Raw genomic sequence first — 13,349 nt, forward strand, 5'->3', positions numbered from 1 at the left:
CCATTATTAGGTCCCAGCCACTGGACCATTTAGAGAATTTTTATTAGCAATCAAAACACTTTTGTAAAATTAAGTTAATTTCAGGAGATTGCCGGTCTTGGTTGCGAGGGACCATTTCCAATTGGACATTGGGTGGTTATGAGTGACTGAGTGAGTGGCCTCCTAGATTGGAGAGAAAAATGGCATCAGGTGGGTAAACTGTCATTGGTGTCTTATGAAACAGGAAGTTCCCTTTTTTCCCGTTTCCATAATAACCTGTGCTTTAAAAAAAAAAAAAAGTTCTATTCTGTGGATCTCAGACATTCCTGTCTTGCCTTGAGATTTGAGGTGCATGAGTTCAAAGAACTAGGCTAGTAAACCATGGTGGGATGTTGTCAATACAGTGCCTTTAGAATGTTGTCAGAGGCTTTCCTTTATGGCAAGCACTCTTGCAGGGGGCAGCTGAGGAGCCAACCTGGAGAGTAGTTAAAAGGGATTCTCTTTAGTTTGTTTTGTAAACCTCATTAGAACAATGGATAATTGCATTCCCCTCAATATATTGAGTAATGATATGTTGGTAAAGAGCTGTACATTGTTATTATTTGTAATTCAGCTTTCAGGTGGGTGATGTTTGTAATGTTCTTTGTAAGGTGAATGATGTCAAACAGCTACAAGGAATGCAATCACATATTGTCTGGTTAATAATTTCGGTACTGTTTGCAAACTTTGCCCCTCTAGAACATGACCTTAGAATTGTGAAGCGGAGCTGAGATAGAATAGAGTACACATTTGCCCCCTCAGTTCTTCCCAAAATTGTTATGCAAGTAACTGTTTGTTGTCCTGCATTCTGCTCGCTCTTCTTTATCCCTCCTGGGACAAGAGGGCCTGTGGCCAGCCAGATGGGCTGGGAGTGGGGGTCTGGGCAGGAAGAGTGGACATCGTTTTATTCATCCCTCTTCCCCTTTACAACCCGTCCACAGAGAAAGCTGGCAAGAGAAGGAAGGCAACAACCCCTTTAAAAAATACTCAGGGCCACAGTGAAAACGTTCTGCCCCATTCCTGCTGGACTTCTGGCTATCAGCTTTTTTTTTTTTTATTAAAGATTTTATTTATTTATTTGAGACAGAGAGAATGAGAGAGAGAGAGAGCACATGAGAGGGGGGAGGGTCAGAGGCAGAAGCAGGCTCCCTGCCGAGCAGGGAGCCCGATGCGGGACTCGATCCAGGGACTCCAGGATTATGACCTGAGCCGAAGGCAGCCGCTTAACCAACTGAGCCACCCAGGCGCCCCTGGCTATCAGCTTTTAATGAACAATCTTTCTGATTCTTTCCCCTACAAAATTAACAGACTTTAATGCTTTAAAAACAGCAGTTTGTGTTTTCTTTTAGGACCTAGAAGGAAATGTAAAATACTCTGCTCTAGAAAATTGTTATCCTCAACGAGACCGTCTGAGGAGCTCCCCTGGTATGCTCAGCTCTTTCGACTCTATGTTCCTGATGACTTCCTCTAGAGTGTGTTATTAGCCGGAATACCAGCTGTTGGGTGAAATGGTCCTCTTTACTCTGTGTGGGGAATGATGGGCGAAATAGGAAATATCCCAGGGAAGAAGATTTTGAAAGAAAGTGCTCAGTGCCCTTTTTGATCCCTTTATTTTAACTTTGCTGCTAATATTTGCAGAGACTTTAAGAAAAAGTATCCGAAGCCCTTTCTTGGTGTTACTGAGTTACATTTGTATCCTTCCTGAGAGCTTTGAAGTTTATAAGGTTCTGGTTTAAGTATAAATAAGCAAATCCATGGATTATCTGACATTAAAAATCAAAGACAGACCGAATGTTAGTATTCATTTAGATAGTTTAACTAACAGGGTGAGAGTGAATAGGTTTCATTTGTAGACTGGTAAATTAGATTCTGAATTTGGATAAGGCAGTTCTGAATTTGGGTAAGACAGTAAAGGTAAACTTGAAAGCTGGGCCCCAAGACCTTGGGAGGTCCTGCTTGGCATCAGTGTGAGCCCACTGTTTGTTTTTTGTTTTGTTTTGTTTCCAGAGAGCAACTTCTTGAAGGATTCCTCATGGGCCTTCTACCTAATTCTTTAATCATTTGTATTGCTAGACTACATTTTCACCAAATAGTCCTGCTGCTTGAGATGTCTGGGCTCTATGCCTGACTCCATGCCGAGATCCACAGTGTCTGTCACAGAAGCCTTGGGCCAAAAGCAGGACACAAAGCTGGGTTTTCCCCTCCCCCACGCATTTCGGTGCACCTGCGCATTACTCATGCTGCATGCCATTCTCTCCATAATTAAGAACAGAAATGCTTGTTCTCTTCAATGTCACTGTGTCCTTGGCATCCTGCACAGGGTCTGGCAACGAGATTGGGTTCAGCAAAGGTTTGTTGAACTGAACAAAGCAGCAATCAGGAGTTCTAAAATCAGGAGTTGAGGGCTGTATTACCGGCCTCTTGTAGTACCTGGTATCTTTGACAATCTTAGTTTGTATTTCTGAAGCCCTGAATTTAAATCAAGTTCTTTCTAAGGCTGTCGGATCATCATGCCTGTTGTGAATGGATTCACCAACTTACTTCCCTCTTCATTGCCCATCACTGAGAGTTTTCAGCATGCTTCCCTTACCTACCCCATGGATAATTTTTATTGTCCAGCTCTAGAGCTCTTGGCCTCTACGAAAGCAATTGCTGCTTATTTATATATAGTAGTTTATTGCTAACGTAGCTGTTGTAAAATCCTCTCTGTGGCTTTTAATTCCTTATAGCCTCTCGTATGATAAGGATTTATTGAATTGAATTCAATAAAATATTAACTAGTATAAGTGGAGCACTCTGATCACACAGTAATTGTATGAATTTTATTAACATTTAGGCCTTAAAACAAGTTGATAAGGTAGATTGGGTAAATAGCTCAATTTTATTGAAATTTAAGTAAATTGGGATTCAGGAAGTTTAGTTTCATGTGAGAATTAAACCCTTTTCTCCCAATTCCTGATGCCCTTAGAACAGCTAAGTAGCAAGGCAAGTCCCAAGAGAAATATTTGGAAAGGAAAGACTTGCATTTCAAATGGGCAAAACAGACTTGATAACTAACATGGCATCTCCTTGTGTGTTGAAATGGTTAAGAGATAAGAGGCGGTGACCCATTATTTATGAATTCTATCAGTAAGTCAGTTTTGGTTCTTGGTATAGTGGTTGACTTCAAGCAGATTTCAGCAGGAATGTTTAGTCATTAGGCAACTTGTTGTTATGGTTACTTGCTACTTTTAAGGACAATGGCTGAGCCAGACTCGAAATTCTTGTCATAAAGCCAATGTCAGAGACCTGTACAGGATCGACTTTCAGAAAACAAGGGCTGATCGTTTGATTTAGAGCTGTCTCAGGACATCTGAAAGTTAGGCACACCGAACTTTCTAAGGTTTCCTAGAAATTAGGGAAAGATAACAGGTAATTTGGGAAAAAGAGAGCTGGGATTAGGATGGGGAAGTAGATAACCAGGAAGCATCCTTCCTTCTCCTTTTCAGATTTGGTTCTTATTTTTCTAATCATAATTAGTGTATCTTGAATGCATTACATTTTTAAATGGAGGATACTGTTTCCAAGCTACAAGATGGGAACATGTTTTTAGAAGAAACAATGTCAAGAACAAAACAGTTAACTTGCTCACTTGAGAGACTGTAATTCTTCTTTTGTCTTTGTGGTAAATGATTGCACACTATTAATCTTTCTGTTCATACAGTATTTTTCTTCTAGTGGCACAATGTTAATGTTTTTTAAATACCATTATTTGACCAGGCACTCTGCTAGGTATTTTTATATACATTACATCTTGCAGTCCTCAGAACAACTGTTGAAAATAGCCCCTGGTCATCCCTTTTTCTTTAGGTCATAAAAGTACTAATGAGAGAGATTTTAAGAAACTTGCCCAAGATCGTGCTAGAAAGTGGTGAGCTTCATTCAATCCCAGGCCTCCTCAGCTTCCCGGCTTTTGTTCTTTGCAGTGCTCAGATTCTGCTCTTCCCAGCCTATTTCCTCTCTGGCAGGATGCCTTCGGGAAGGAGTAGTTACAGGTCAGAGAGACCAGCCTATCTGAGCCACAGAAATGTGCCCTCTCTACCTGGCTTCTGTATGAAAATTACTCCTTGAGGGAAAATGACTTCGCAGCAACATTTTCAGGAACAACAAATCTTACTCCTGAAGGAAAGTAAAATTAGAAACAACTAAACTACTCTACTAAATCCAAAGGGCCTTATAAACGCTCATTTCTGTAATTACTAACGTGTCCATGGAATGACAATCTTTTAAAATTTTGCTGAATTTAGACAGTGCCTGAAATGCCTCCTTGTGTTTATTTGTTTATATGTCTGGATCCCTGTAATTAGATTGTCGGTCCTTTGAGGACAGAGAATGTATCTTCTGGTCTTTGCAGAGCACAGCATCTCGAAATAGCATCCTCCCAAATACAAATGTATAAGGAATGAAGATGTGCTCTAGGAGATTTATACTCCATTGCTTTTTGGTAGTTTATTAGTAACTCCAGTTTTCCTATCTTACATTTTTTTTTTAAGATTTTATTTATTTCTTTGAGAGGGAGCGAGTGAGAGAGAGGGCATGAGCAGGGGGAGGGGCAGAGGGAGAAGCAGACTCCTGCTGAGCAAGGAGTCCTGACCCGGGGACTGGATCCCAGGACCCCAGGATCCCAGGATCACGACCTGAGCCAAAGGCAGACTCTTAACCAACTGAGCCACCCAGGCACCCCTACATTTTTTTTGTAATATGCTCATCTAAAAAACAAAATGAAGTGAAATGTACATAACATCAAGTTAACTATTTTAATTCATTGGCATTTAGTAAATTCACAGTGTTGTGCAATCACTACTTCTATTCTTAAGCATTTTCATCATCCCAGAAGGAAACCCTGCACCCCGTAACCAGTTTCTCTCCAGATCCTTCCCACCCCTCAGCCCTTGGAAACCACAAATCTAAGTTCTGTCTCTCTTGATTTTTTTATTCTGTATATTTCATATAAATGGAATCATACAATATGTGATCTTTTGTGTCTGGCTTTTACTTAACATAATGTTTTCAAGGTTCGTCCATGTAGCATGTATCACTATTTGATTTCTTTTTATGGCTGAGTAATATTTCATTGCGTTAGATCATATTTTATTTATCCATTCGTCCTTGAATGGACATTTTGGCTCTTCCCATCTTTTGGTTATTGTCAGTTGTGCTGCTGTGAACATGTGTGTTTATGTATTTCAGTCCCTGTTTTTGATTCTTCTAGTTACATACCTAGGAGTTGTATTGATGGGCCATATGGTAATTTGATGTTTAACTTTTTGAGGAGGCACCAAACTGCTTTCCAGAGGGGCTGTTCCATTTAACATTCCTACCAGCAATGTATAAGAGTTCCAATTTCTCCACATCCTCCCCTACACTTATTTTCCATTTTTCTGAGAATAGCCATAGGAGTGGGTGTGAAGTGGCATCTCACTGTGGTTTTGATACGTGTTTCCATAATGACTAATGACATTCAACATGTCATGCTTGTTGACTGTACATCTTCTTCGGTGAAATGTCTGTTCAAGCCTTTTGCCCATTTTTAAACTGGTTTGTTTGGGTTTTTTTGTTGTGTTGTAAGAATTCTTTATATATTTGGGATACAGGTCTCTTTTCAGATACATGATTTGTAAATACTTTTCCTCATTCTGTAGTTTGTGTGTTCATTTTCTAAAGAATATCTTCTACACAAAAGGTTTTAATTTTGATGAATTCCAGGTTTCTGTTTCTTTTTCTTTTTTGCTTGTGCTTTTGATATTATCTCAGAATCCATTATCAAATTCAGTATCATGAAATGTACCCTGTTTCCTAAGAATTTTATGGTTTTAGGTCTTCAGGTCTCTGATCCATTTTCAGTTAATTTTTGTATGTGATGTCAGGTAGAGGCCCAACTTCATTCTTTTTGTCTGTTTGGGGCATTTGGCAATTCTGTATAACTTTGAGGATCAACTTTTCCATTTCTGCCAAAAAGACCAGTGGGATTTTGATGAAGTTACATTGCAGCTGTTGGTCACTGTGAGTAGTACTGCCATCCTGACAATATTCAGTCTTTATCCCATGTCTTTATTTAGGTGTTCTGTAGTTCCATTTATTTAGGTCTTTATTTTATTTCAGTAATGTAGTTTAAGTGTATAAGTTTTTCACACACCCACCCCTTGATTAAATTTATTTCTAGGTATTCTTGTGGATGCTGTAGTAAATGGAATTGGTCTTTTTAAATTTCCTTTTCAGATTGTTCATTGCTGGTGTATAAAAACTCTTTTGACTCATGTGTTGCTTTGTACCCTGCAAATTTACTGAATTCATTTATTGGCTCTAGTAATTTTTTTAATGGAATCTGTAGGATTTTCCACATATAGGATTATGTCATCTGTGAGTAGATATAGTTTTACTTCTTCCTTTACAATTTGGATGCCTCCTCCTCCCCCCCACTCCCACCCCCAGTTGTTCCATTGACGATTGGTGGTGAAAGTGAGCATTCTTGTCTTGTTCCTCATGTTAGGGGGAAAGATTTCTTTACTCATTGAGTATGATGTTAGTGATGGATGCTTATCATCTTGTAACCCCCCAAGTCAGAGGTTATCAAAGTGTGACCCTTTGGACAGCAGCGAGTATATCACCTGAAAACTTGCCAGAAATGCTAATAGTTGGGACCTGCCCCAGACTTTCTGATTCTGAAACTGTGGGAAGTAGAATTTAGCAGTCCAGATTTTAAGAAACCCTCCTGGTGATTCTGGTATATACTAAAGTTTAAGAACCATTGCACTAGATGTTAAGTTTCTTTGAGGTCAGGACCTGTGTTTTGAGGACCTGCTTTATTTCTTTATATTCTTTTAAGCTCTCTTGTGAGATGAGTCAGTGTTGAATAATTTTTAAAAAATTAAGAAGAATGTCAGTTTCCCAAAGTGCCTACACAGTCTCTTAGCTTGTCTACATGTCTTGAGTCACCATAAATAATTGGAGATTCATTATTAGTTATTCCCCAGATTGATCAGAAAACCTCACATTTCATATTCAGTCTTAGATCCATGGCAAACAGCACAAGGGAACTTTTATTTAGACCATTTGTTCTGATAATTACTTTCACTAAATTACCTGCTTACCTGCTAGCTATGGACTTACGCTTAGGACTGCTAGTGCCGGCAAGAATGTCTCTTTTGGCTGTTTAGAAAGACAAAATGGTCACTTTTTACAGGGTCTATTGGATTTTTGTCACATCATTATTTTGCCTTTGCTTTATTTTTCTCAGTTTCTTTTATCTTGCAGTGTTGTCATCTGAGCCCCTTTACATCTTTTTTGAATAAGATAATATTTAAGTATCAAGGTAAGAATGTGATCCATTGCTATAATAAGGCTTTTGTTGTACAAATAGCCATTTGGACACGTAAGTCCCCGTTTGTAGACAAATGTACTAATAATACATTCCGTTTATTCACTACTTGTTTACCTATTGGTGAATACTCAGCTTTTAAAAATACCATTTAAAATTGTATAAAATTGTGGTGTAATTATTTATAGCTGGTCTTTTTCTAAAGCTAGTTTAAATGGTAATTTATACCCTATATTCCAATTTTCCACCACTTTCAGATTTCTGACCCTCCTTTGTACACTCACCTCAAGTCAATCCAGTTAACCTTACCCCCAGAATAGGTGAATATTCTGAGTTTAGTATCAGAGCATGGATTATCTACGTGTGTGAGCTCTGGGGGTCACTGGTAGCAGGAGGAAGCCCAGAGTGAAGCAGAATGTCCTCACTCACAGCCCTGGCAGGGGCTCAGAAGCTCTCCACGGACATGTGTGGTCCTAATAATACAACACTGCTGGGCTTCCCTCAGTCTCTTTGATGTGGGAGTAAAGTCCTAGCATCTTTGCAGGAATTACTGTTCATTGACTAAACTGCTCTCCAACCTTTTCTTGTTCAAGGTTTGCTATAAGCAAATGAAAAATCAATTCATTAACAAATGCTAGTGGACTTTTAGGATGTTAGACCATGTACTTGTATATTGCAGTTAAATTTTTTAATGACTGTAAAGTCATAGTTCTTGTTTGTGTCTCACATCTTGTTCAGTGAAAAAAAGGAATTCTTGACATTTGAAGTCATAGGCTAAAACCTGAAATTGATGAAATTTCTCAAGGCATTTTTTTCATGGAGTTACTTGGCTTTTAGCAAACATTCTACTTCCATTCTAAAAATCATGCATGTGACATTTTTCATCTGTCTATGGAAGAGTTCATGTGGTCTCTAGCTGAGCTTGCTTCTTAATTACTTTCTCAAAAAAAGAAATCTGACTATAGTTTGGAAGTATATGTTTATTTACTTTTGTTTTCAAATTATTTAATCTATGTATACATATATCTGTGTAGACCTACCTATATGTAACACGAGTGTTTAATTAAAGGGGGTTCCAAATACCTCAGAGGTTTAAAGGTGTTTTTTTCCCCCCAAAAATGTTTAATAGTTCAATGATTTCCCAGTAAAGTCAGAGAGGAGGTTGGCTTGTTTGAGAAAATAATGTGGCTTCCCCGCCTCATATATCCAGTGTTAGTTTGAACACGAAGAGAGCATTTTCACCATATTCTAAGAGTCTTATCATTTAAGTCTTGTGTGTTGATTAAAGGGTATTGATTAAAAAATCAAAAGAAACCTAGTAGCCCTAGAAGTTTAGGAAGAGAAGTTTGTTTTAATTAGGGAAGGGTTGTAATAAGATCAGGAGCTTCTCAAACACAAACAGTTGAGCAGAGGCAGTAAACTCACTGATTGGGAAGTGTTTAGAGGAAGGGTAACTTCTCATAGCACCATTGTGAATGGATTTCATTTTGCTAGCTTTTGCACTCCTAAATGCCTGTGAGTGCAGTGGTTTATTTCAGAAGGGAGAGGAACTTAGGATTCCAAGGCACAGTTGAGTTTCGGGAGCCATCACTGTATATTTCACAACTCCCTTTGATAGGGTTTGATGACAGTGACAAGAGGAAGGGGAAACAAGCATGTTAAAGTCATTTGGCTACATTTGAAATCAAGGCCAGGAAGAAAACATTTTCTGGCTGTAAATCACTTACTTGTCCTACATGCTTTAAAGCATTTTATACAAATGACTTTAACAGTTTTAGGGGTCATGCCTGGGGTTAAGAGACTGTTTGCCTGGTATATATTTCGGTGATTAAAAAGCAATACTTTATGGAGATGGTAGCATTTCTGTTCATAGTCTGTACTGCGTTTATCCCACGAGCAAGGTTTGCCTCTTAGGTCAGTATTGTCCAAAGAATATATGTGTTGTTTTTATGGGTTACAGGAACATGAACTATTAAAAAAAAAAAAAAATTGTACTCCATGTAATTGTAACAAACAAGAAAAAGCAAAAAGTTATGAATAAAATGAAAAAAAATCGCAAAGATCATTAACATTTTGATGAGCGATTATTGTGCTGTGCAGTGCTCTAAGCACCTTTGCATGGATTATTGAACTTAAACCCAATTTGGAGAGGTAAGAATTGTTATTCTCATGTGCGCCTGTTGGGAACCGAGGCTCAGAAAGTCTAACTGAATGGTCTGAGGTCACACAACCAGCATGGATAGTGAGCGAGGGGCTGAAACCCAGGCAGAAGCCATGGTTTTGACGCTTGCTTACAGAGCTGAGTGCATTGACCCTCGGGTTTCACAGAGAGTGCTCAGGCTAAGGCTGACATACTTGCCTGTGATTTTTTTTTTGGTAGGTGGGTCAAATCGAGTAAAAATATTTAGTAAATACCTAATGTCTTGATGGCTATGGCCAAAATGCTGAAGCTGACGAGAAGGATGGATTTGGAAGATGATTTGGAAAGTGCCTTCAGTGGCTGGTGGATGTATCAGTTTAAATCCTACTTCAAAATGGAATGGGGTCATGCAGTTACCCCCTCTCATGCTGTTGTTGTCGTCTGCTTTAATTGATTACCAGTGTGTGAGCCTGTGAGCGACTGCTGTGGTTTTGTACGTGTTAGAGCCTATCAGACGGTTTAGCTGTCTTGGTATATTGTCCATGGAGTTGGAGTGAACTCTGGTCATATGGAGTTTTACAGGAATATTAGCATCTTTTCTGCCCTGCCCCTGTTTTTTTTTTTTTCCCCTGTACTTGAAGACCTGCTGATAGGCACCCAGTATCCTTGTCCCTCTATACCCCGCACTGGTCCTCTCCTGCGACGTATTAGAACACTGAATTGTACTCTGAGGTGGAAGGTGCCTTATGCTGACAATGTAAATGCAGCAATATACGTGTTGTTTTTATGGGTTGTTTTTATGGGTGGAGGGATCTGTCTTCTTTTGCCAAGGAAAGTGTTGTGTTTTTCTTGGTTTTTGTTACAGCCAAACAATTTTAATTGCCGGCAGCACAACACACATTAGGAGAAAGCAAATAAACAACACAAGGCACTTGGAGCCAGGAAGTCGCATCCCAGCCTAGAAACACAGCTTTGGATTGACATTGGGGCAGGGGTTGCTAACTAGGGGAGCCAGGTACCAAACTGAAACCCAGTGACCGTGAGCTTCTTGCACTTCTAGGGAAACCATTTAATCATAGGATCATTGGAAGGGTTTTAGGAGTTGATTTTAATGTTATGATGATCAGTTTCTTTGTAATTAAATATTAACTCAAACTATGTCTTAGGTAACTGAGTGTTGCCTTGCTATTCTTTGTTTGCTGTAGACATGTGATTAACATTTATTGAACTTAATATTTTGAAACTGACACCTTGTTAATTGAATGCTTTACTTTGAAATAATCCAGGTAAATTTGACACGAGTCTTCCTAATTATGCCTAGTTTGAAAATTACGATCTATTTTTCCCCCTGCCTTATAAGACGCATACCAAATTCATTTGGAATATTTTAAAGGTTTCTTCTGTTTGAAATAATTGGTATGTTATAGTAACTTATTAAAAATGATAATTGAAGTGAAAATGAAAATTATAAACCCAAGGTATATAGGAGCTTTTTAAACCAGAGGAGATGGACATATTTAAACATGTATTTGTTTAGTCATTTATTCCTTTAAAGGCAAAAAAAACCCCAACCATTTTGCCCTACTTTGTTAGGTGACTCTTAACCAAGCAGCCTTGGTTTATGGAACTTGAGGCTTTGGGAATCATTAAATATTTATAAAGATGCTCATAGTTTTGTGTTGTTTTGTTTTTTTGTTTGTTTGTTTTGATTTTGGTTTTTTTTACCCTTGACTTATACAGCTGGAGAATTCTTTTTCATCCATGATTTCAACTCTTAGGCATGATGTACCAATTAATTGAAGAGAAAATAGTCAAAGTAATTCTCTTCATTTTTGAAAATACATTAATTTTAAAAATACCAATAATTATTTTGAATAATGTGTATGTCTTCAATGGTTAATATCTAACTCTTGTCTCTCATAGGACCTGCTGAAGTTCCCATGATGTCACCCAATGGATCCATTCCTCCCATCCATGTGCCTCCAGGTTATATATCACAGGTAAACCACCAGGCGGGTTTCTCCACTCATTATGGGCACTGTTGTTGTTCCAAGAGAATATATGCTGAGGCTTCAAAAATTTATTCCAAGATTAATTGAGTTAGGGTAATGCGAGAGTTGTCATCATTTTGGTAGCGCCACATGGTCCTTCCCAAGTCTTGCTTCTTGACTTGCCAGAGAGCCAGGGGGAGAGAAGCACAGGAGGGCTATCAGGCAGTCTTCAGCCAAGGTGTGTTCACACTTGGTTGTGCCATAGAGATTTCCTTCCATCTGTACCACAGTTTGCTGGGGAAAAAAAAAGGATTTGTAGACTTAATTGGTAAAAATACCAAAAGAGACACTGTTAAAGCAAATAGGGACGGCCCTTTATTATCGGAGTCCCATTTCTCTGTATTGTGGCTGCACTTGGGCTTCGTGAATTGCTGAGTATGATATGAGAACTTGGCTGTTTATACTTAAATTCTCTGAAATTTGACTTTTTTCTTAAGAAAACAGCAATAGCAATTAAAAAGGTAAAAGCAATTTCAGGGGTACGCTGGAGGGATTAAAAAAAGTGTTAAAGGATAAACTAGACAAGATTTACAGTGTTCAGGGTCCTGGAATGTGGATGTCTGTATGTTACTTTCATTTTGTCCTGTGCTCAGTGCAGGATGAGCACTCCCTGCCACTCTCCCTGGACAGCTTCCTTTCCAAGTGCCTAATTGCTTGCTTTTTTTTTTTTTTTCCCTCTCTGCCCATTTTATTCTTTTGTTGTGATTATAAGAGCATTCTATTCTCCTTAGAAAAAAATCAGAAAAGACAGAATAGAGAAAAAATTATATTACTGCCCACAGAAGATAATCATTGCATTAACATTTTTTGGATTATCCTTCTGGAGTTTTTTCCTTTCTATTCTTTCTCCATCCCTCTGTCCACTTTTGAAGTGGTTTAAAAATCTATAATTTTCAGTTTTTAATGATTTTGCTAGGGTGAAAAAAAATTGGCAGCTGCATCGGAAAATTGCTAAAGCGCAGGCAGGAATCAAAGATTTATCCTCCTGTGATGTTAAAACTTAGCCATTTCTTCACTGTCTGAGCCATAGTGCAGCCACTGTAATTTCATTTTTTCCATCCTTACTTTTACGTGAGCCAATTTGACCTGTTTTTTTTTTGAGTAGTCAAAATGTTGGCCAGTCTCCCCAGTGTTGCAAATAAATGACTTGTTTTACACAAGTCTTTGTAAATAAGAATCACTGGGAGGAGGAAAGGTGCAGAGCAGGCCCTTCCAGCCAGGACACGTGATGATGGATCATGTTCATGTCACCAGTCAGTTAACAGAAAAGAACAAGAAATGTAGAATGCCATTATGTCTCCTGCTCATTTTGAGGAAGTGTTTCATTACATTGAACCGAGTACAGTTCTCACAATTGTGAGAGTAGAAATAGCACCTCCTTTTATACTAACGGCGCATTTAAGGAATAGCAGTTAGAAAGTTGGGGCATTTGAGTGAAGAGAGGCTGCAGTGGGCTTTTTCTTGCTGGCGGTGATGCTAGGGTTGCACTAATCGCAAAACATTTATTGGGAGTCCTAGGAAGAATAGAGAAGCTTATACTGGGGTATATTTCTGATTCTATAAAAACTTCTATAGAAAATCCAAGTAGAAGGGTTAATAGCAGAGCTGTAAACTCACTTTTGTAAGACCGATGATGGAAACATAGCGAAGCACTTTCTCCACTGAGAATTGTGGCAGAAAATACTAGAGGATATTGGAAGAAGAGTAGAAATGGAATAATTTGGATTCTGAGTGGAGAAAGAGAAAAAAGCCGTCTGTAAGGCATGTCTTCAACTTCATTTAG

General features: G+C 38.6%; 1 protein-coding gene across 5 annotated transcripts in view; it reads left to right on the forward strand.

The window, feature by feature from the left end:
- The window catches only part of FNDC3B (fibronectin type III domain containing 3B), a 341,048-nt gene that overhangs the window by 172,951 nt on the left and 154,748 nt on the right, over positions 1-13,349 (forward strand). For all 5 annotated transcript variants that reach the window (XM_034999034.1, XM_034999006.1, XM_034999012.1 and 2 more), the window contains one exon: positions 11,439-11,515. In XM_034999034.1, coding sequence (XP_034854925.1) covers positions 11,439-11,515 — 77 coding nt within the window. The remainder of the gene's footprint in view (positions 1-11,438; positions 11,516-13,349) is intronic.

Source organism: Mirounga leonina, unplaced genomic scaffold, assembly GCF_011800145.1.
Source record: "Mirounga leonina isolate KUSES-001 unplaced genomic scaffold, KU_Mleo_1.0 Mir_115, whole genome shotgun sequence".
NCBI classification, from domain to species: Eukaryota; Metazoa; Chordata; class Mammalia; order Carnivora; family Phocidae; genus Mirounga; species Mirounga leonina.